The following is a 20,206-nucleotide window of genomic DNA, read 5'->3' as shown; positions in this document are numbered from 1 at the left end:
GGCAGAAATCTCAACCAGGACCGGTCGATGGCAGATACCCATGCAAAAAGGGGAAAAAATGACTGATAAGCCCCATAAGAATACACATTGGAGTTCCAGTTGGGAATTTTGCCGGCCCACTTGTATTCACCACACTAACATTTTGCGTATCGTAGCGGCCGTCCGGATCGTCAACCGCTTCCACCATGGCCGCGGCCAGATCGAGGTATGAAAGCGGGCTTCCCTCCTCCGTCAGACTCAAAGCATGGCCTCGCTGCTTGTCCACCGATAAAGCACCAGGCTTCATGTATATGGTGGTCAACCAATGACTCTCTGCTCTCAGAAGCTTCTCGGTCTCCACTAGATCGTTGTAGACATACGAGGCAGAGCGAAGCAGGATCTGCCTTAAGATGAAAGGGATGTGGCGAGAAAAGTGGTCGTCAATTGTAGCCGACGAAAGAAGGATCAGCTTGGGAGCTTGCTTGATATTCCGGAGTGACCGAATGACGTTCATAGCCGTTTCTTGGGCGAGTCGACATCCCGGAAGGTTGTTATTTGTCGAAACAACGAGGAAGGCAGCACGGCAGTCCCGGAGACAGGCTGAAAGGACCTCCTGATCTTGGATACTGCCTTCCAAGATTTCCACCCGCTTGTTGTCCTCGACCTCAGGGAGGAGACGCACCAGCTTGGCCCTACTGCGGCAATAGGCCTTAATGTTGGCGTCGGGGCGCTGGAGGAGATTTTGAATAATTGCAGTACCACAGTTCCCAGTGGAACCTAAGACCGCGTAAGTGGTCATTTGGTGGAAAGTCGTCACGTCCAAGATTCGTAATTCGACTGGGAAGCCTCAAAAAGTGGTCAGCTAATATAGAATAGAAGATCCATAGATCAGGATGGCACTTGCAGAGTCTCTCGGGCACCGATGTTCACAATAAACGTCCGTGGTAAATATTCAGGTACTAGCAAAGAACCTGCACAGCAGTGAGGGTTCTTAGACATGATTCTCGGTCGAATAAAATACTACTGTCAGAAACTCTCACTACCCTAGTTTATCAGTTTCCGGTGGTCACGGTCAATTCTAAAACCGGCATATTGATTTTGTATTCGCGGTAATGTCCCGATTCGCCTAGTTGCGTGCTCAAACCTACTGGCAACAACAGTGAGGCAAGTCCCCCAACATGCTTCGATGTTCCAAAATCACTTTAGTCGGCATCCCGCCTGCTCTTTTATGGTATCATCACTACAGGGTGCGACGGCTGATACAAGTCAAGAAAGCAGGTGCTTGTAATTATATTTCATATGAACAACTGTAGATTACCACAGAACGAGTGGAAGATTTGTTTCAAGTTTTAGCAAAGTTGTCGGTGGGCTCGCTCCTCTTCGTTACTCACTCTTAGACAAAGACAATACATGTTTTGACGAGAAGTAGCTGCTTTGAGACTTCCAATAGTGCCATAAAACTATCGTAATGTAGATATTGAATGTTTGCAAACAGTCAGAGAGTCCAAGATCTAAAAGAACTAAGACTTTTTATCTCAACGTTTGGTTGCTAGTACGATCTTCACAGGCCAATGACCTCTAACTATTCTCCCATCTCCCAGCAGATCGTCCAGCTCCACAAAGAGGTCTGTAAAACCGGCCAGATTATCGGAAACAAATGGAAACGAGCAAATGTGCTCTTTGACGCCATCTAGATCTTTTTCAAAGCTCCACTCCGGTGCGTCCTCAAACAAGATCTCATCATCAGCTCCTGTATGATCTCTCTCGGTGTTTAGATGCGCATACTCAGGTGGCAAGATTCCAACAATTCCTCCGTTAGCCATGTTCAGGTGCACGCGCTTCACCCCCGGTGCGAAAAAGCGTGTATCCAGAGGAGCAATATTGGCATTGTCCTGTGTCCTGGCCATAACACCAATGACCTGCATGGGGTCCTCTGACTTTTTGAGAAGCATCCGGCCACCCTGGTAGCTTATACGCTGCCACAAATCCTGTAGCTGCGGATTCTCAAATCGAGCCGGTCCAAAGGTTGCACAAGCAAAGGTGCCGCCAGGTTTCAGCTGCCGCACTACGGCGGACATTCCCACCTCCTGGTCAGGGAAATGCATTACATTCGTTGCAAAGACCATGTCCACGCTTTCGGCGGGGATATCATCAGCGTTCTCCAACTTGGCGACGCGGTAGCTGAATCCCTCGGTGCCGAGGCGATCCTGAGCCAATTCGATGTTTTTGGCCACGATATCCGATACGATGACATGTCCAAATCTGGAGCGTAGGGTCTCGGAATATGGACCATTGCCGGCGCCGACGTCGTGAACGCTGCCAAAAATTCCGCCGTGAGCCCGATGGTAGTTGAAAATACGTGTGAAGAAAGACTCGGGTGGCTGGGGTCGACCTTTCAGGTAATCATTCCAGAAAGTCTTGTCTTGCTTGAAAATTGTTCCGTTGTGGCTCATGGTGACAGATTTCAATCTACTAGGAAGAGATTCGGAAGGGTCGCAGTGAATGATGACAAGGGATGAGAAAAAGGTAATATTCTCAAATGCTCCTATCAAAAATTGCCTTTTTTAAAATGAGTGATCCGTTGATGGCCTTTGTGTCTACTTTTAATCTATACAGTGATGACTTGAATGTCGGCGGTCCGTTAATGTCCAAATGGCCCGCACAAAAGAGACCGAGCAGGGCACGAGCATTACTTACAAAACGGAAACTTGCAGGGATAAGAATCCTTCCGAGTGTGATTGCGGAAGTCGAGATCCAGAAAAGCCTTTACCTCCAGAAATGCTTATACATCCCCCTAGTTTCTTTATAGACCGAGCTCCCGCAAAATCCCTCGAAAGCCAAGCAGGACACCGACAAGCGGAAAAAGGGAGCGGACGATATGCAACCATGACCATTTCACAATAATGTCCTGCACGGAAATCAGGGTTTCCACTGCCATTGATTCTGTTGCCGATTTATCCAACCCAAAAAGAACATTGTTTGTGGGCGCCATGAAAACCCACGTGAACGGCACCATAGCGATCGTTGTTACCCCAGCCACGGCGTAAAGTAGCCAATTCCCATTATTGCGATAGTTCTGTAGCGCGGTATACTGATAGAGACCAAATGTGCCGACGCACAAAGCTGGCATGTAGATATGGCCGTAATGGTAGACGCGAACCCATTGACGAAGGAGGTGGGCGGAATCCGTGTCTGTGTCAAGAAAGACAGGAATTACTACACCCGACAGGCAGACCATGGCGCCTACAATGCCACATCAATACATATTCCAGCTGTTATCGTCGCTACAAAGAGCAACGGGTTGAGTACTCGCCTGTGAGAAAAGAGCCACCGATCACAGCAGTTGCCTGCGGTCCAACTTTTGGCGCCGAATCGGTTGGAAACGGCATTCTTGCTCGAAGATTGTAGAGTCCTTGATCTTATTTTTCCCTTTTTCTTTTTTTTTTTTTCAGGAACAAATTCCGTGCGTTGAATTATAACTTTGAAAGTCCCGATCTATGAGCCCTGGCCCATTCGGATACGTGAAAGGAATAGTTATTCTCGGGCTATTACATCTATCCGAATGCCACTACTCCCTTCTTCTTCTTCTTCTTCTTCTTCTTCTTCTTCTTCTTCCTCCTCCTCCTGTGATGACGCTGTTCACAGATTAAATCTATACTGATCTTTTTCAAATTGAAGTGTTCGATCTAGCGGCGTGAACAATGGCATATCCTGACAACCCTGAGATTCCGGAGCAGACAGGGTCGACGGAGAACAAGTATCTCTGCCTGACAATTTGTGGTTACCGCAAACCTGGTATGAGTGAAAAGGATTACCGTAATCATATGGTCAACATTTCCGCGCCGATGACAAAGGGACTCATGGTCAAGTACAATGTCATACGGTGGACCCAGGTGCGCTGTTCAATCCGTGATTATGTCCGCTTCTTCTTGGCTAACTGGCAAAACAAAATAGATTCACAACCAAACTGCAACAAGGGCTATGATGACACAGCTTTTTGATCACCAGATGGTCAATGTGGCTGACTTTGACTGTTTTAGTCAGGTATTTTTCAAGAGTGTCGATGACTACAAGCGCATGAAGCAAGATCCGTGGTACAAGGAGCATCTGGCTGGGGACCATGAGAAGTTTGCTGATACAAAGAAAAGCATGTATGTGCATCTTCTTTTATTTACTGCCAAAAGGAATTTCCTAATTTACTAACTCCTTGCAGGATGACAATCGGCTGGGTCGAAGAGTACATTCGAGACGGTGAGATTGTGAACGGCTTCTAACACTGTTACAAATAGCTCCACGAACTAGATACATACGTTCTTGCTACCTTTATATTCAGAAAGTGGAGATGCATTGAAAGAAATACCATCTCTTATTCCACGTATGCCTGAGTATATCTCTAGATTCACCACTATCATGCCTTCATGGGATATGGATGGTCATATCTCTAAATAGCTTTGAACTCCACATAAAATCGTGTTCAACATTCAGTACCGAGACGCCGCGTTACAATACCAGCTATCTGGTGGCTAGATTTACAACAACCCGGTTAAGATTTTCAGAAATTCGAATGAATCGGTTGGACTCTACTCAGCTCGCTTTGGCCTGGCCACTTCTCTCAGCCCGGATGAACTCTTTGTAACCACCGTAGCTAAGATAAACCAGCCAAGGCCTAGTATTAATAGACCGGAGTGCTCATATCTCACCGCGTTGTCTTGGTTGATACGTTCTTCCGGACTTCCTAGAATTACACCCCAGCGTAGGCTATATATCACGAAGAAAAAGGCTCCGCGGCACAAAGTTACCTGCCGTGATGGCACACTAATCTATAAATGGGATCCATTTGAGCCTGTTCCAGTGAGGACCAGGGCATTGTGGAGAAAATTCGATTTTCATAAGGCCCAAGGCTTGAAGGCTGCTCGGTCTGCTTTGAGCTTGAATTAAAATGCCCCGAAAAAAAAGGCTAGGCTCATACCTTTCGGAGACCCCAGCCTTCGGTCATCGGTAAAGCGTACGGTGGGTAAGATATGCTAGCTCCGTTACTGACACCGACCGACATAGACTAGACTGGCTTGTGATATAAAAACGTCTTAACATCTGCCATTGTGCAGGACATGCTTTCATGATTCAGCAAGTTCAACCACTGATCATGAGAAACCACACTACTCTCTCCAGCAAGATGAAGCTTATCTACTTCAGTAATGAGTTTCCCCAGGATGACCTGCAAACCACCTTTCGAGAACTTCTTAATCACAGCAAGGATAGGAGACACCCAGCTCTTGCCCGGTTTCTAGAGGAGGCCACCATCGCTATTCGGGAAGAAGTGCGACAGCTGCCCACAGCTCTAAGGAAGCTAGTCCCTCCTTTCGACACGATTTTGAACTTTGCGGATTTTGCCGACCTGCGGAGTGGCCAACTTTCTGGGGCTATAGATGGCATCCTCCTCTGTGTCATCGAAGTGGGTACCCTCATTGGGTAAGTGATATACAACAAGAAGATAACATCCTTTCCAAAAGTGGATATACTGACTGGAAAGCAGATACTATGAGACCTATCCCGATGCTTTCGACAATGCCACTGCTAACACAGCTTTGGCCGGCCTGGGGATAGGCCTTTTGGCTACCGCTGCCCTCTCCTTGGCCTCTTCGGTAGCGGAAATTTCGATCACGGGTGCTCAGGTTGTACGACAGGCCTTCCGGCTCGGCATTCTTGTCAACGAGGTCTCCCAGAACCTGGAGGCTCCTGACTTGGCGGATGATAGCTCACCAGATACTTGGGCCTATGTTATAGCCAACGTGTCTGCCGATGAAGTTCAAAAAGAGCTTGACTTGCTTCAAGCTAAAGAGGTCAGTTGCGTTCTGAACATATATTCTTGGACCTTTCAAGCTCTAAAAGGATATACAGAGAGCCCCTGAGACGGGCAAGATCTTTATCAGCGCTTTGAGCGCCACATCGGTAACGATAAGTGGCCCACCAGCGAGACTGAAGGTCATGTTCCGTACAGCCCAATTCTTCCACAATCACAAGTGCATTCCCCTGCCGGTATACGGAGGTCTGTGCCATGCAAGGCACATCTACACCCCAGAAAATGTGAAAGAGATTGTGCACACAGGCTCGATGAAGCTCGCGAACTCTCGCTTCTCGCCACGGTTGCCCATCTACTCCACCAGCACTGGTCAACCGTTCCCTGCGGAAAATGCGATCGAACTATTCGAGAAAATTATCTCAGAGATTCTCACTCGGACCATCCAATGGGATAAGGTCACCCAGGGAGTGACTCAACTGGCCAGGAATCTGAGAGCAACTCAGTGTACAGTGTTCGTTTTCCGAATTTCACTTCCCATCCGCGATCTCTCTCAGGCATTGAAAAGCTCTCCTGAATTAGAGGTTTCAACCGAAGAGATCATGCCATGGGTGCACAACCATCTCCGTCAGGACGACGGCGGACCATCTCGGCCCCAGCAATCGAAGATCGCTATCGTCGGTATGTCCTGCAGGATGCCGAGTGGTGCAAACGACACGGAAAAATTCTGGGATCTACTCGAAAAGGGCTTAGATGTTCACAGGAAAATACCATCCGACCGGTTCGATGTTGATTCCCACTACGACCCGGCCGGAAAGAGAGTTAATACCAGCCATACACCGTACGGTTGTTTCATCGACGAGCCGGGGCTGTTTGACGCCGCCTTTTTCAACATGTCGCCCCGTGAAGCAGAGCAAACTGACCCTATGCAGCGACTTGCTCTTGTCACTGCATACGAGGCACTTGAACGAGCTGGTTATACTGCAAACAGGACCGCCGCCACGGACTTACGTCGCATTGGGACATTTTATGGCCAGGCATCTGACGATTACCGAGAAGTCAACACAGGGCAGCATATCAGCACTTACTTTATTCCTGGTGGATGTCGTGCATTTGGTCCGGGTCGAATTAATTATTTCTTCAAGTTCTCTGGGCCGAGTTACAGCATTGATACCGCATGCTCTTCCAGTTTAGCAACCATCCAGGTAGGTTCTAGCTCGGGGTGATCAACGTCTAGACAAACCTTTGCTAACGATCATTCACAGTCTGCTTGCACCGCGTTGTGGAGCGGTGAGCTAGACACTGCGGTGGCTGGTGGAACAAATGTCTTGACTAACTCGGACGCCTTTGCCGGTCTCAGTCATGGTCACTTCCTATCCAAAACACCAAATGCTTGCAAGACATGGGACAGTGAGGCGGACGGCTATGTCAGAGCGGATGCCGTTGGCTCCGTAGTCATGAAGCGTCTTGAGGATGCCGAGGCTGATAACGACAACATTCTCGGGGTTATCATAGGCGCAGCCACAAATCATTCCGCCGAAGCGATCTCTATCACCCATCCCCACGCGGGCCACCAAGCATACCTCGGCAAGCTTGTTGCCAGGCAAGCCGGCGTGGACCCCCTCGATGTCAGTTTCGTCGAGATGCATGGTACTGGTACCCAGGCGGGGGACGCCGAAGAAATCCAGTCTGTGACTACTGTGTATGCACCTAACATCAGGCGCCGCAGCTCCAAAAACCCACTCTATATCGGCGCAGTCAAGTCGAATGTCGGCCATAGCGAAGCGAGTGCCGGAATCACGGCTCTGTTGAAAGTCCTCCTGATGCTGCAGAAGAATGCTATTCCACCACACGTTGGTATAAAGAATAAGCTAAACCCTAATTTCCCAAAAGATTTGGACCAGCGACAAGTTCGCATCCCATATGAAAAGACTGATTGGCCAAGAGTTCCCGGGAAGAAGCGAATGGCTGCCGTCAATAACTTCAGTGCGGCTGGAGGTAACACCAGCCTTCTACTGGAGGATGCCCCCGAGAGGCAGGAGGCCGCAGAAGCAGACCCTCGATCTACTCACGTAATTGCCGTGTCAGCTAAAAGCAAGGTCTCTCTCCGTGGGAACATCGAAAAGATGCTTGCATATCTAGAGGAGAGCCCCGAGGCCTTCCTAGCTCATCTCTCCTACTCCACCACCGCCCGCCGATACCACCACAATCACCGTGTGGCCATTGCTGCGTCCAGTATATCCCAGGTCCAGAAACAGCTGAATGCCGCCCTTGGATCAGTGGATTCGCATAAGCCCATTCCAGCCACCGGAGCGCCTCCGGTAGCATTTGCTTTCACCGGACAGGGGGCAATGTATAAGTCCTCCAATTTCGAGTTATTCCATCAATCGCCCTACTTCCGGTCTCAAATCCTACACTTGGACATCATTGCCCAAGGCCAGGGATTCCCGTCTTTTGTTCCTGTGATTGATGGAAGTCATGAAAAAGACTATCAGCACTCGCAAGTTCAAACACAACTCGCGTTGGTCTGTACAGAAATTGCTCTGGCCAAGTACTGGGGCACTTTAGGTGTGAGGCCTGACGTTGTTATCGGGCACAGCTTAGGGGAGTACGCAGCTTTGCATATCGCGGGAGTTCTTTCAGCTAGCGATGCCATCTTCCTTGTTGGCCAGCGAGCCGCGCTACTTCAACAGAAATGTCAAGCGGGTGATCACAAGATGGTGGCTGTACGAGCTTCGGTTGCCCAAATCAAAGAGAGCGCCAAGGATGAACCGTATGAGATTGCCTGCATTAATGGCCCGAAGGAAACGGTCCTCAGCGGTCCGATCCAAGATATGAATGCCATCATCCTTATCCTCGAGGCTGAGGGGTATAAATGCTTCAGCTTGGACGTTGCCTTTGCATTCCACTCTGCCCAGACCGATCCGGTTCTAGACGAGTTCGAAGCACTCGCTAGTGGTATTGTCTTCCAGACCCCCAATATTCCCATCATCTCTCCTTTGCTCTGCAAGGTGGTCTTCGATAATAAGAGTATCAATGGTAACTACGTGCGCCGAGCCACTCGCGAGACTGTCAACTTTTTAACAGCTCTTGAAGCGGCACAAAATATTGGCATCGTCAATTATGAGACTGTTTGGATTGAAATTGGACCCCATCCCGTCAGTGTGGCCTTTGTCAAGTCCACTCTCTCGCCCATTAATTTGGTCGTCTCATCACTGCGTCGGGGTGAGGATAACTGGACCACTTTAGCCCAAAGCCTGGCATCTCTTCATCTAGCCGGGGTGACGGTCGATTGGAATGCGTTCCATGGACCGTTTGAAAAGAACCTGAGGCTATTGGACCTCCCAACCTACGCATGGAATGAGAAGCGCTACTGGATTCAATACGAGGGAGACTGGTCCCTCACCAAAGGCAATACCTATTACGACAAAGAAAAGGGTCTGCATCCCGTCCTACCAGCCAAGTCCGGTCTCAGCACGTCGACCGTCCACCGCATTATCGATCAAACTTTCGATGCGACATCCGGTACAGTTGTCATACAGTCTGATCTAATGCAGTCTGACTTCCGCGCTGCTGCTTGGGGCCATGAAATGAACGGCTGTGGAGTGGTTACATCGGTAGGTCCTCTGCAATTCTGACGATTGTCGTTTCCAACGAAGCTAATATCATATGCAGTCTATCCACGCCGATATTGCCTTCACTCTAGGTGAATATATTTCCAAGAAGCTTAGGCCGAAGGCTAAAGAAGTCCATATGAACATTACCAACTTGGAAGTTCGCAAAGGACTCGTTGCCAACAAAAATCCAGAATCACAGCAGCTCATCCAAGTCGTGGCTACTAGTTGTATTGACACCAACACAGCGGAGTTGACGTGGTATAACGTGCAGACCGGCGATACCGCAGGTGAGCCTTTTGCTACGGCGACTGTCCTCTACGGAAATTCCGAGGAATGGCTTGCCTCTTGGGTTCCTATAACCCATCTTATTCGAAGCCGCATCGAAGACCTTGAACGTCTCGTGGTATCCGGCGCCGCAAACCGCTTTAATCACGCCATGGCTTATCTTCTCTTCGCGAACAGATTGGTAAACTACGCCGATAAATATCGGGGAATGCAATCAGTGGTTCTACATGAATATGAAGCGTTTGCCGACATCGAGCTCACTAGCGAGAAAGGCGGCAGCTGGACAGTACCTCCATATTTCATCGATAGCGTCGCTCATCTGGCTGGTTTTGTCATGAACGTAACGGACGCCGGAGATACAACGAACAACTTCTGTGTCACCCCAGGCTGGCGCTCGATGCGCTTTGCTAAACCTCTCGTGCCGGGCGGCAAGTACCGGTCGTACGTCAAGATGATCCCAACCGCTGATGACCCGAGTGTGTATCTCGGCGATGTCTACATTCTCCAAGACGACGTGATCATCGGCATGGTCGGTGGTATGCAATTCCGCCGGTACCCGCGAATCTTGCTCAGCCGCTTTTTCTCTGCGCCCGACGACGCTAATGCGCCCCCTATGGCAACGGCTTCTTCCTCTTCCAAGCCCTCCGTCCCGAAGGTAGAGCCACCCGTCGTCCACGGAGTCAACGGCATCAACGGCACGAAAGCCACACCCGCAGTCAAAGAAATCGGTAGCACTAACGGCGCAGAGCCTGTTGGCGTAAATTTGGATACTACGACTGCCAAGGCGCTTCTCATTATCGCCTCGGAGTCCGGACAGGACCTGGCGGATCTCACCGACGACGCCAGCTTTTCGGACCTAGGCATCGATTCCTTGATGAGTTTGGTGATTGCGGAAAAATTCCGGGCGGACCTCGGGGTAGTAGTCGGAGGAAGTCTATTCCTCGAATACCCCACGATTGGAGACTTACGGAGTTGGTTGGAGGAGTATTACAGCTAGATTGTCTTTTCGGGCCATTTTGGTCTGAGATATTTATCCCTAAAGTCCGAAGCACGCAATTTATGCCCCCTTCTCAAATAATGGTTTCAATACTCCAGATTTCAGTACTCCAATGCGTAACGCCAAATCCTTCTCGGAGGCTGCAGGATTCACCTCATGTCTAGATTAATATATCTCCATGTGGAGGAACATGGACTATTGTCAAATTACGGCTAAACCATATTTCATAATTATTTCCCATTTCGGTCTTTTAGAGCTCCTTTTTGTTTTCCCCAAGCTGCTCAGCTTAATTAGCCTGGGCATTTTGCGATCAAGCTGCTTGGCCTCTAAACTTGTAAGTCTCTTGCTGCCAGAATACCGCGGCTCAGCATGACGGCCAACGTATGATAGGAGGAGTGATCCAAGAATGAGAGAGATAAATTATCGAGTTGGATCCATTGTCTAAATCTCTAGAGGGTTCCTGTCCGCAAAAAATCACAACGATCAAACGGTTCTCAGCCCCCTTCTCATATCTTTCCAAAACGATCCTACGTCGGTCGGTGGAGATGGGAATCAGGACCGAGATGACTGGATCAAGAGAGGTCCCAGGACCAATACGAGCACAGTGTTCCTAATATGCATGGCTCGATTCGTTCCCTTCGGATGTGCGTACAGAACCTTTGTATCAGCGACGCCTGCCCAAGACCAGCACATCAAGAAAATGCCCAAGACCTTTCTCTCGCGAAGGAGAATCATGGCCCAGACAAAAATGCCGGCGCCGAGGTTTCGGCCTGTCGCGCTAGGGAAAAGCACTACATTCTCTGGAGTTGCTGTAGGAAGTCCGAAACCCTTGGCCCCTGTTAAAAGTGTATGCATAAGCTGAAAGTTTTGGACGCAGGCAGATCATGAAATACCGGCACAAGGCTACTTACAGGCAAGAGGGTCGATAAATGTTCCTTTCACCCCCGAATAGATGAGGAGAGAGCCGATGGCACAAGTGGCAGCGTCGAGGATATAAGGGAGGTATGTGAGATGGTTTGAGTCAGACATAATGTTGAAAAATATTCAATAGGAGGCGCTAGTTTCAAAGGTAGATGTTACTTGGGAAAATTTGATCTTATCAGTATACAAGAGCCCGGGATTCCCAAGGATAAAGGGAAATGGGGCTAATATAATTTCTGGCGACCAAAGGCCCGCTGCAGGGAAGATCGGAACTCGGGGAATTTCAAGGTTCAATGCTATGTCTAGGCACATAGGAAATCACCTAAATTGCTGATACACTAGGTATCCAGCATTAATTCACTAAATGAATTGACTATTAATCTATGTGTCTGAACCACACCTGGTAGGCCCTTTGACCACATTCTGTGAGTTGATCTGCCGTTGGTTTTTCGCCCGATATGCTCGCAGTTCATGTATTTTGCATGTATGATAGCTCAAGGGGCCTTGGCTGCTGCCTCCTTATCCTCGGCCTTTTTTGTCTCATGAGAAGGAAGTCTTTTGAAGGGGATTAAAAGGGCCAGGACCACGGTGAGAGCAGTACCGGCCAGGGCGAAGGCAAAGACATCTTTGATACCAACCATATATGCGTCTCGAACCAAAGTCAGCTGCTCTCCTTTGTATACGTTTGCAACTTCTGACACTCCAATGTACAAGATCTCTGCCGAATCGATTTGAGGAGCAGTTCTCGCCAAGGTCTGCAGCAGGTAGTTGTTGAAGATAGAATTCGCAGCCGAAACAAAGTAAGCCCCACTGATAGATTGGGCCACTGAGAGGAAATTAGCGGAGAGGACCAATGCTAATAGGATTTGTTAGTACTCACTGAAAGCTACTCCCATCGTCGCTGCCACGGTTTCTGGCGTCGCGAAACCCTGTAACGCCGTCACCGGAACCTGGTTTCCTAGACCGATTCCGAGCCCAAAGGGGATCTGAGCGCCGATGTACCACGCCTTCGAGGTGTCCACGTCGATGCAGTAGATCAGGGCGGCGCCAAGGACGGCTATGAACCCACTAATAAACTCGATGGGCTGTAGGAAGCGGGTCTTCCCAACGATCATACCGCTAACTATAGCCCCACAAGTATAGAAAGCCATGAACGGAAGACAGTATACGCCACTTTTGATAGCTGACATGCCATGCACGGCCTGGAAGTAGATGGGAAGATAAAACAGTATCTGAAAGTTGGCTAGGTTGGCACTTCAGAACAAGACCACATATTAGCTCAAAATGTCAAAGCAGACAAGGCTTCTGGGTAAAAGGAAGCATAAATCATACTCACATGAACGCGTATAAGAGATGGGACCATGTAATACGGCCTGCCAGCATTTTAAGGGGCATGATAGCGTACTCGCCCTGAAACCACTCGACGACCACAAATGCAATCGTCAAGGCAACCCAAACGGTCAAGGTGGCAATGACGGAGCCATTACTCCATGGTTTCTCCATGCCGCCCCATTGCAGAGCTAACGTGAAGCAGATGATCGAGGCGAACAGCAAACTCCAGCCGGGGAGATCAAGGTGCAGTAGAATCTCCTTCCACGACGCGGGGGTGGGCTTAATGTGTTTCGGCATTCGCAAAAAGAGAAATTGCAGTACGAGAGCTGTGCCCCCCACCGGAAGATTCACCCAGAAACACCATCTCCATGTCACCTCGGTCGTGAACACGCCGCCTATCAGGGGGCCAATGGTCGTGGCGATCATGAAGACGCCCATCCATAGGCCGATGAGCATGGGGCGAGTCTTAGGCTGTGCCGTGAAGTTGATGATTAGAACAGAGCCGCCGAGGGTGCCCGCACATCCCCAGCCCTGCAGAGCTCGACCCACGATCAGTGCAATGCTGTTAGGTGCGGCGGCGGCCACGATACTTCCAATCAGGTACAAGGCAAGTGCTGTCATATACGTCCATTGAGCCGAGAAGTATTTGTACATCTTACCCCACGGGGCGGAGGTTGTTCCAACGAGAAGGAAACAGGCACCGCTGTACCATCCGATATCACTGAGTGCGTGGAAGTCGCTGGTAATTTTCGGGATAGCCGTGGCAACGATACCCTATGGACCGAATTGATCGTGTTAACTGTGTACAATGCCTAAAATGCGCAATTCCCTATGCATGAATAATACTGACCAGGTCCAAAGCTGCGATCAGGGTACTGAGACTCAAAGTGGCCATGATGATGATCAAGCGGAAGGACGTCGCGTACTCCGGATCCGATTCCTGGTCCAGGTCCTGGCTCAAGTCACCACTCCCCTCAGTATCATCGCTTCCTCGCTCCTTGTTTCTGAGGCCGGTACCGTCAGGCAAATGGCCTGCTTCGTTCTTGCTGAACTCTGAATCGGAAGTGGGTGCCGACATATTGCACGTTATTGTCTGGTGACCGTAGAGGAATGCTGAAATTATAGGCCATTTTGAGGCTTCTTGGAGGACAGCAGTTTATATGTCTACAGTCCCCCTTGAGCCCCCTTAAGCTCGCAACCCCCATTGCGGCGGACGAATATCAAGAATGGTGCAAGTAGGAATTCGTTCCGCCGATATCACGGCGGAGTATTGTAATTTTGGAACAGGACCTGAGGTGGGCTTGGCGCCCCTTTTGGCTCGAATATTACCGGGCCTTTCGTAAGGTACGGTCACAAAGGATGACACACCACTGCTCCGCCGCCTCTCCGGAGCTCCAAGACTCTAGACAACCTGTGACTTGCGTCCCCATCGTGCTCATGCCCAGGTGTTCGAATCACATAATTCCTTTGTACCCATATATCTGAATCATTTGCCTGCGACACAATAGCTTGCCGGGCTATACGAACTACTCGTGTGCATCAACGTGCAAGCTACCAGATAGACAAGACCCATCATGGACGCTACCCCTGCTCAGCGTATGGGACAAGCTCGCAGGAATCCCGCCCTCGACCTAGATGATTGGGATTCAGTGCCCCCGTCCAAACGTAAGAAACTTCGAAGAGGAACTCGCAGCTGCTGGGAATGCAAGCGACGAAAGATGAAATGCGTATTTGATAGTCCCGATGACGCAGTCTGCGTTGGCTGTGATAGACGTTGGACCAAATGCGTGAGCCAGGAGTTCCCGGAGAAAGTGTCCACCCCTTTGGACAACCGCCAGTTGCGGGATCGCCTGCGACGAGTGGAGACTCAACTTGACCAATTTCTTGCTGCGGGCGACAATGGCCAAACAATGGCTGAAGATGGCCCGCCGCTGGACCACGGCATCCCAACGCCGGCCTCGACGTACAAACGTCCCTCAAATCACGCGTCTCCTGCATCTCATCGGCCCATTCATACCCCGGCCGAGGAAGAACATCTTCATGACCATCTCAATCTCGACAGACCTTCAGTCCCTGCCCAGGTTGGCGGCGCTTCCGGAGCCAATGCATTGTCTCGGACTCTCTTCGATTCCTTGCCCTCGCGGCAAGATACCGCCCGGATCTACAAGGCCTGTGGTAGCCACCATTCTATTCCATTCCATGAAATCCTAACAACCCCATACGGTATTCTCGATCGGCATGGCCTTCGGTCGCAAAGTCGCCTGCTCGAGATCCCGGATCAGAACGTCAACCCGGTTCTGATAGCACGTCACATGCTGCATCTAGCGAGCTTCCTCCAGCACCTGCACCCAGATCTCCATGAAGAGCTTCGGAGTCTCTCGGAGCCACCACAAGTCATACGCGAACGACTAGCGGACAAAGCGATCAATTTGGTGGCCACAAATGACAGTTTCGTGGGCAGCATTGAGTTTCTAGAATGTATTATGCTCGAGAGCCTGTATCAAGCCAATTGCGGATATCTACGACGAAGCTGGAGGACAGCGCGGCGAGCCATGACTATCGCGCAGTCCATGGGCTTTCATAGGTCGGGGGACCGGGCTCAGTACACGGTCCTCCACCCGGAGACCAAGGCGTACCCACAGTTCATGTGGTTCCGCCTTGTCTTTTACGATCGACAACTGTGTCTTATGCTCGGTATGCCACAGGGGACCACAGATCGGAGTATGGCGTCAGATACAATGCTCGCCAAGGATTCGGCCAGCGGTCGTCTTGAACGAATCCACTGTGTCATCGCATCGCGAATTTTGGAGCGCAACGAATCTGACTCGGCCAGCTATGATTACGCCTGGACGCAGGAGATCGATAAGGAGCTGCAGCGAGCGGCCCGGAGCTTGCCAAGCCGGTGGTGGCTGGTCCCGAACCTCAGTGGCCAGACGAAAGACTCACAGGCTTTGTTCTGGGAAATGCGGCGACTGTCAGAACAATTATTTCACTACAACCTTCTCAACCAGCTTCACCTTCCCTATATGCTTCGCGACTCGGTTGAGCGCAAATTCGACTACTCCCGAATCACTTGTGTCAACGCCTCTCGAGAGATCTTATCCCGCTTCATCATGCTGCGCCGCTGGAACCAAGTAGCTTTTAGTTGCCGCACCATCGATTTCACCGCCCTAATGGCCGCCATGACCCTGCTATTGGCTCATTTGGATAGCCACCGCTCCCCAACGGTCGACAATTTCCTCGCTGCCCAATACTTGGGCGACCGTGCCATGATTGAGCAGGCACAGGAAAACATGGAGGAGCTCAACCGTCTGAACTCCGATACTTTGAGTGCACGAAGCGCTCAATTGCTGGGCCGGTTGCTCGCCATCGAAGCCAAAGCAGCTGAAGGTGACCTCCAAAGTGCCCAAAGCGTAAGCGTACGAGGGCCCGAGACTGAAGAATCACAACCCGGTGACACGACGATCCCTGGCAAAAACGAATATATTCCGTATTTCGGGGTCGTTAAAACTGCGGGCGTGAGTCACGCTGACAGGATGAATTCCCAAGCACAATATGTGCCACCGGCAAATTACCGACAGAGCCAATCCCCGGTCGTCATGCGAGCCGGGACGGATGCAGAGACGCAAGCACAGCCGAACTCTCTCGCAACATCTATATTTCCAGATCCCCATAGCAATCATCACCGTAAGAAAATAAACAGCAACAGCAACAACAATGACGTAACTGCCCTCTTTGCGCCGCTACTTTCGGAGGTTCTCTCAGATGATCCCATGCAGCAGTTTGAATACCCTGGGACGGCAGCTAGAATTGAGGATGATCCATTTCAGGATCTCGACTTGGCTTTCTTGGATAACTTGATGAAAGACACAGGAGATTATGGACCAGGTGGCACAGAATGGGCCGCGGCATGAAAAAAACGCTGCATTTGTGCCGTCTGTATGTAGACATAAACTGTATTTGTCATCTGCAATATTCCCGTTCTGTCAAGCTCATTCCTATGACTACACCCACATTTATCAATTAGAGATCTAGAATAAAGTAAAAGGAGTTCATGTCCTATCTCTATTTCATTTCTACTTTTTTTTTAAAAAAAAAAAAAAGCAAACAGAAACTAAAATTTTTAGTGTTTAAGCCGAAATCTATCGGATTTGAACCTTTTCCTTGGGAAAAAGAACAGTAGACAATTAGACCCATTCTTATAATTGACGATCATATGACCTGGGGGTCGGACGCCACAGCGTCCTAGGGTCAAACAGAGGTCGAGGTCAGTCTATTATAAGGATAGGAGCAGATTACTAGACACTAGAGCCAGGGTGCAGTTCGGTATTGTTGCATTTCATGGTCGGGTAATTTGCATGAATGGTCGGTGCTCTTGGCATTCATCGGGGGTTTGCGAGACCCTGTAAGCTCGGTGTGTTTACCTTTACATTTTGAATCCGATGCAAAAAATAAGCTGACGGTAAGGCCGATTAACGGCGTAATTGCGCAGACCTATTCCCATAGATGCGTGGAAATAATACAAAGCTTTATCTCGAGTGAAAGCCTTCATGAAACGGAATAGATCCACTAAATCCAACTCGGGCTATTTTGATATCAGTATTGTGCCGAACCCCGGACACGCACCGTCAAAATCCGAGTTTTGAATTAGCAACTAAAGCTAGCGTCATTTCAATTTCCAACTTTCAACTTCCGTTGCTCAAACTCATGCTAGGAGTGAGTTTTAAGCAGCCCAACTGTGAAGTCGAAAGGCCCGCTCCAGCATAAGTCTAGAGTCCTTCTGATTTGCGTTAGATATTGGATGCAAATAGGGCTGCCTTAAGGACAGTGTGCCATTGGAGAAAGAGCAGAGATAGGGAGAACAGATTGAGCAAGAGCCTAGCATGCCTGCGCCGGCCCACATTCAAGCGGCTACGCTCCAGAAATTTCTCGCAGGATGGAAGAAATTCACAGCCCAAGAGTGGATGGCTACCTGGTCTGCAGAAAATACGCAGCAGATCCTACCTTTCAGCCTGGGAGTGCCGTCGCGCTCGCGGGCAGAGGTGCAGCAAATCTTACCAATGCTCATTGGAGTTTTGAAGAACTATGAAGTCGGTGATACGAACTTTCTATAGCTCCACCAAAGTAAAATCCGCTAATTCCCTTTTAGATGGAGGTACACGAGCTGGTACACGATGCTTCAAAGGGAAAGGCTGCTGTCTATATCACCTCGAAGGCCAACACCCCCTTAGAAGGGAATTTCAAGTGGACAAACGAATATGCCGTCTTTCTCACATTTACCGAGGATGGACAGAAAATATGCAAGATGGAAGAGATGGTAGATACTGCTTTTTATCATGAGTTCTTTCCCAGGTTTCAAAAATACTTGGTTGAACAGGGGCATTCTCACTAGAATTTGAGGTCTAAGCCATTCAACCAAAAAGCAGTCTACATCCACCCGTTTCAAATGGTTAGAATTACATTTCAACCTTTAATTGGTATGATACAACAAATTTCTACAGTCTTCGGTCATTGCCAACTGGCAACCCGGGGCTAGAATATGCTGTTAATTTCCCGAAGTCGGTCCACATAAACAATTGTGTAGGGTCATATAATGTAGGACTCCGATTCCGAGTGTCTAAATCGGGCAATAAGGAAATTGCATCTCTTCTTGTGCTGGAGTATAATTGCTTATCCGACATCCTAGAATCATACATTATTTGCTCATATCTTCATATACTTAGCTCACAAGTTTATCCTTCCCTGTGCGCATTACCTCCAGCCTTTACGCCTTCATCAGCCAAAGCTCCCTAACCATGCCGTCGCCCTCGAGGTCCGTGAACGTCGCCATCATAGGCAGTGGCTTTGCCGGCCTAAGTCTCCTAATTGGTCTTCAAAAATACCCACACATCAACGCGCATGTCTATGAGGCAGGAACCAAGTTTTCTGAACTTGGCGCTGGTGCCGTCCTTGGTCCCAATTCGCAGCGAGCAATGAAGTTGATCGATCCGCGTATCCATGAAGGATTCGAGCGACGCGCTGCCTTTGATCCGGAAAATGCAGACGCAAATGGCCTTTACCCGTGGGTATCAGTGACCAAGGGACAGGAACCGGATTTAGACGAGAAGGTCGTCGAGTACAAGCATGAGATCAAGGGCTCGACAATCCACCGAGCCCATTTCCTTGATGAGCTGGTGAAGCTTGTCGAGCCACATCGAGCTCACTTCGGGAAGCGCCTGGTCGAAATTCACGAAAAAGGCGACGAGGACCCAATCACGCTTCATTTCAAAGACGGCACTACTGCCATGGCCGATATTGTTGTTGGCGCTGATGGAATTCACTCGGTGACTCGCAAGCACATCCTTGGCGACCACCCAGCAGCCAGCGCTTTCTTCACCGGTGCCATTATCAACCGTGCGACAGTTCCAATGGAACAAGCAGAGGCCAAATTGGGCGATGTGAAGTCGAAATTTGGCATCCGATGTGGAAAAGACGGTCTGGTGTTTGGTTTCCCGATGTCCGAGAGAAGCCTATATTACCTTGGGATCACGACCTTTAACAACGCCCCAGTCCCGCGTGATGCGTGGGTTCTACCGGTAGACACTGCGCGACTCAAGAAGACCTTCGCCAACTACGGTGACTACGTCCGAAAGCAAGTGGAGCTGGTTCCAGACGACGGCACCGCGATGGGCTGGTCAATCTGGGAAATGCCACCCGCTCCAACATACTACAAGGGTCGGGTGGTGGTAATGGGTGATGCGGCCCACGCGTCAACTCCATTTCAAGGAGCAGGTGCTGGTCAGGCAATCGAGGATGCGCTTGTCCTCGAGCAATTGTTGGGCAAGTACCTGAATAACGCCCAGGAGACTATTTACAGGTTCAGCCAGGTCCAGACCATTGTGTTGGCTTTACAATCGTATGATACAGTTCGTCGCTTCCGAAGCCAAAAGGTCGTTACCACGAGTGCTGAGACTGGTCGTCTCATAAGTGGCAACGAGCCTGGGGTGTCAATGGAAGCACCGGAGCTTCGCATGCTTCTGAAAGGGCGAGAGGACTGGATCTGGGATTGTGACCAGCAGCAACAGGTCAAAGACGCTCTGCAGATATTTGAAGAAGCACAGATTGCTGCTGCCCGAAGGGCTGCTTATGATACTGCTTGAAACATCTTCGCCGTTCGTCACTGAGTGCTAGGGTGCTAGAGTGCTAGACCCAATTGTTAGATTTAGCTTTCTCTATACATCTAAGAATAGGAAAAGATTTCTTCTTCCACTCTAAGACGGTGCTACTCAATAAAACTCG

At 49.7% G+C, this 20,206-nt stretch overlaps 9 protein-coding genes across 9 annotated transcripts; 4 read left to right on the top strand and 5 right to left on the bottom strand.

Annotated features, from left to right (window-relative positions):
* Window positions 1-10: 10 nt before the first annotated feature.
* PENARI_c008G03456 (uncharacterized protein) lies at window positions 11-978 on the bottom strand (the record flags this gene model as incomplete). The annotated part of the gene is made up of 2 exons (XM_022631383.1): window positions 11-825; window positions 900-978. The coding sequence occupies 2 exons, from the start codon at window positions 976-978 to the stop codon at window positions 11-13; spliced, it is 894 nt and encodes a 297-aa protein (XP_022488782.1).
* Window positions 979-1,514: 536 nt separating this feature from the next.
* Window positions 1,515-2,432, bottom strand: tpcM (methyltransferase tpcM; the record flags this gene model as incomplete). Its single annotated transcript, XM_022631603.1, has 1 exon — window positions 1,515-2,432. The coding sequence occupies one exon, from the start codon at window positions 2,430-2,432 to the stop codon at window positions 1,515-1,517; it is 918 nt and encodes a 305-aa protein (XP_022488850.1).
* A 350-nt stretch (window positions 2,433-2,782) lies between these two features.
* Window positions 2,783-3,217, bottom strand: tpcL (anthrone oxygenase tpcL; the record flags this gene model as incomplete). The annotated part of the gene is made up of 1 exon (XM_022631526.1): window positions 2,783-3,217. The coding sequence occupies one exon, from the start codon at window positions 3,215-3,217 to the stop codon at window positions 2,783-2,785; it is 435 nt and encodes a 144-aa protein (XP_022488723.1).
* A 463-nt stretch (window positions 3,218-3,680) lies between these two features.
* PENARI_c008G07500 (uncharacterized protein) lies at window positions 3,681-10,675 on the top strand (the record flags this gene model as incomplete). The annotated part of the gene is made up of 8 exons (XM_022631516.1): window positions 3,681-3,872; window positions 3,934-4,130; window positions 4,193-4,230; window positions 5,085-5,448; window positions 5,513-5,819; window positions 5,878-6,981; window positions 7,042-9,393; window positions 9,452-10,675. The coding sequence occupies 8 exons, from the start codon at window positions 3,681-3,683 to the stop codon at window positions 10,673-10,675; spliced, it is 5,778 nt and encodes a 1,925-aa protein (XP_022488870.1).
* Window positions 10,676-11,227: 552 nt separating this feature from the next.
* Window positions 11,228-11,704, bottom strand: PENARI_c008G03653 (DUF4267 domain-containing protein; the record flags this gene model as incomplete). The annotated part of the gene is made up of 2 exons (XM_022631391.1): window positions 11,228-11,511; window positions 11,587-11,704. 2 exons carry the CDS (start codon window positions 11,702-11,704, stop codon window positions 11,228-11,230), a joined length of 402 nt encoding a protein of 133 aa, XP_022488729.1.
* Window positions 11,705-12,090: 386 nt separating this feature from the next.
* PENARI_c008G10861 (MDR family MFS transporter) lies at window positions 12,091-14,006 on the bottom strand (the record flags this gene model as incomplete). The annotated part of the gene is made up of 4 exons (XM_022631636.1): window positions 12,091-12,422; window positions 12,477-12,850; window positions 12,933-13,702; window positions 13,779-14,006. 4 exons carry the CDS (start codon window positions 14,004-14,006, stop codon window positions 12,091-12,093), a joined length of 1,704 nt encoding a protein of 567 aa, XP_022488475.1.
* Window positions 14,007-14,502: 496 nt separating this feature from the next.
* On the top strand, window positions 14,503-16,842 carry PENARI_c008G00301 (uncharacterized protein; the record flags this gene model as incomplete). Its single annotated transcript, XM_022631275.1, has 1 exon — window positions 14,503-16,842. One exon carries the CDS (start codon window positions 14,503-14,505, stop codon window positions 16,840-16,842), a length of 2,340 nt encoding a protein of 779 aa, XP_022488660.1.
* Window positions 16,843-17,811: 969 nt separating this feature from the next.
* Window positions 17,812-18,334, top strand: PENARI_c008G10489 (uncharacterized protein; the record flags this gene model as incomplete). The annotated part of the gene is made up of 3 exons (XM_022631620.1): window positions 17,812-18,018; window positions 18,078-18,245; window positions 18,329-18,334. The coding sequence occupies 3 exons, from the start codon at window positions 17,812-17,814 to the stop codon at window positions 18,332-18,334; spliced, it is 381 nt and encodes a 126-aa protein (XP_022488609.1).
* A 389-nt stretch (window positions 18,335-18,723) lies between these two features.
* PENARI_c008G03512 (uncharacterized protein) lies at window positions 18,724-20,067 on the top strand (the record flags this gene model as incomplete). The annotated part of the gene is made up of 1 exon (XM_022631386.1): window positions 18,724-20,067. One exon carries the CDS (start codon window positions 18,724-18,726, stop codon window positions 20,065-20,067), a length of 1,344 nt encoding a protein of 447 aa, XP_022488646.1.
* Between the last annotated feature and the right edge of the window lie 139 nt (window positions 20,068-20,206).

The sequence above is a fragment of the Penicillium arizonense genome (genome assembly GCF_001773325.1).
Source record: "Penicillium arizonense strain CBS 141311 chromosome Unknown PENARI_contig008, whole genome shotgun sequence".
Classification (NCBI taxonomy): Eukaryota; Fungi; Ascomycota; class Eurotiomycetes; order Eurotiales; family Aspergillaceae; genus Penicillium; species Penicillium arizonense.
The sequence above is the reverse complement of the archived record's forward strand: the minus strand, read 5'-3'. Positions and strand labels throughout refer to the sequence as shown.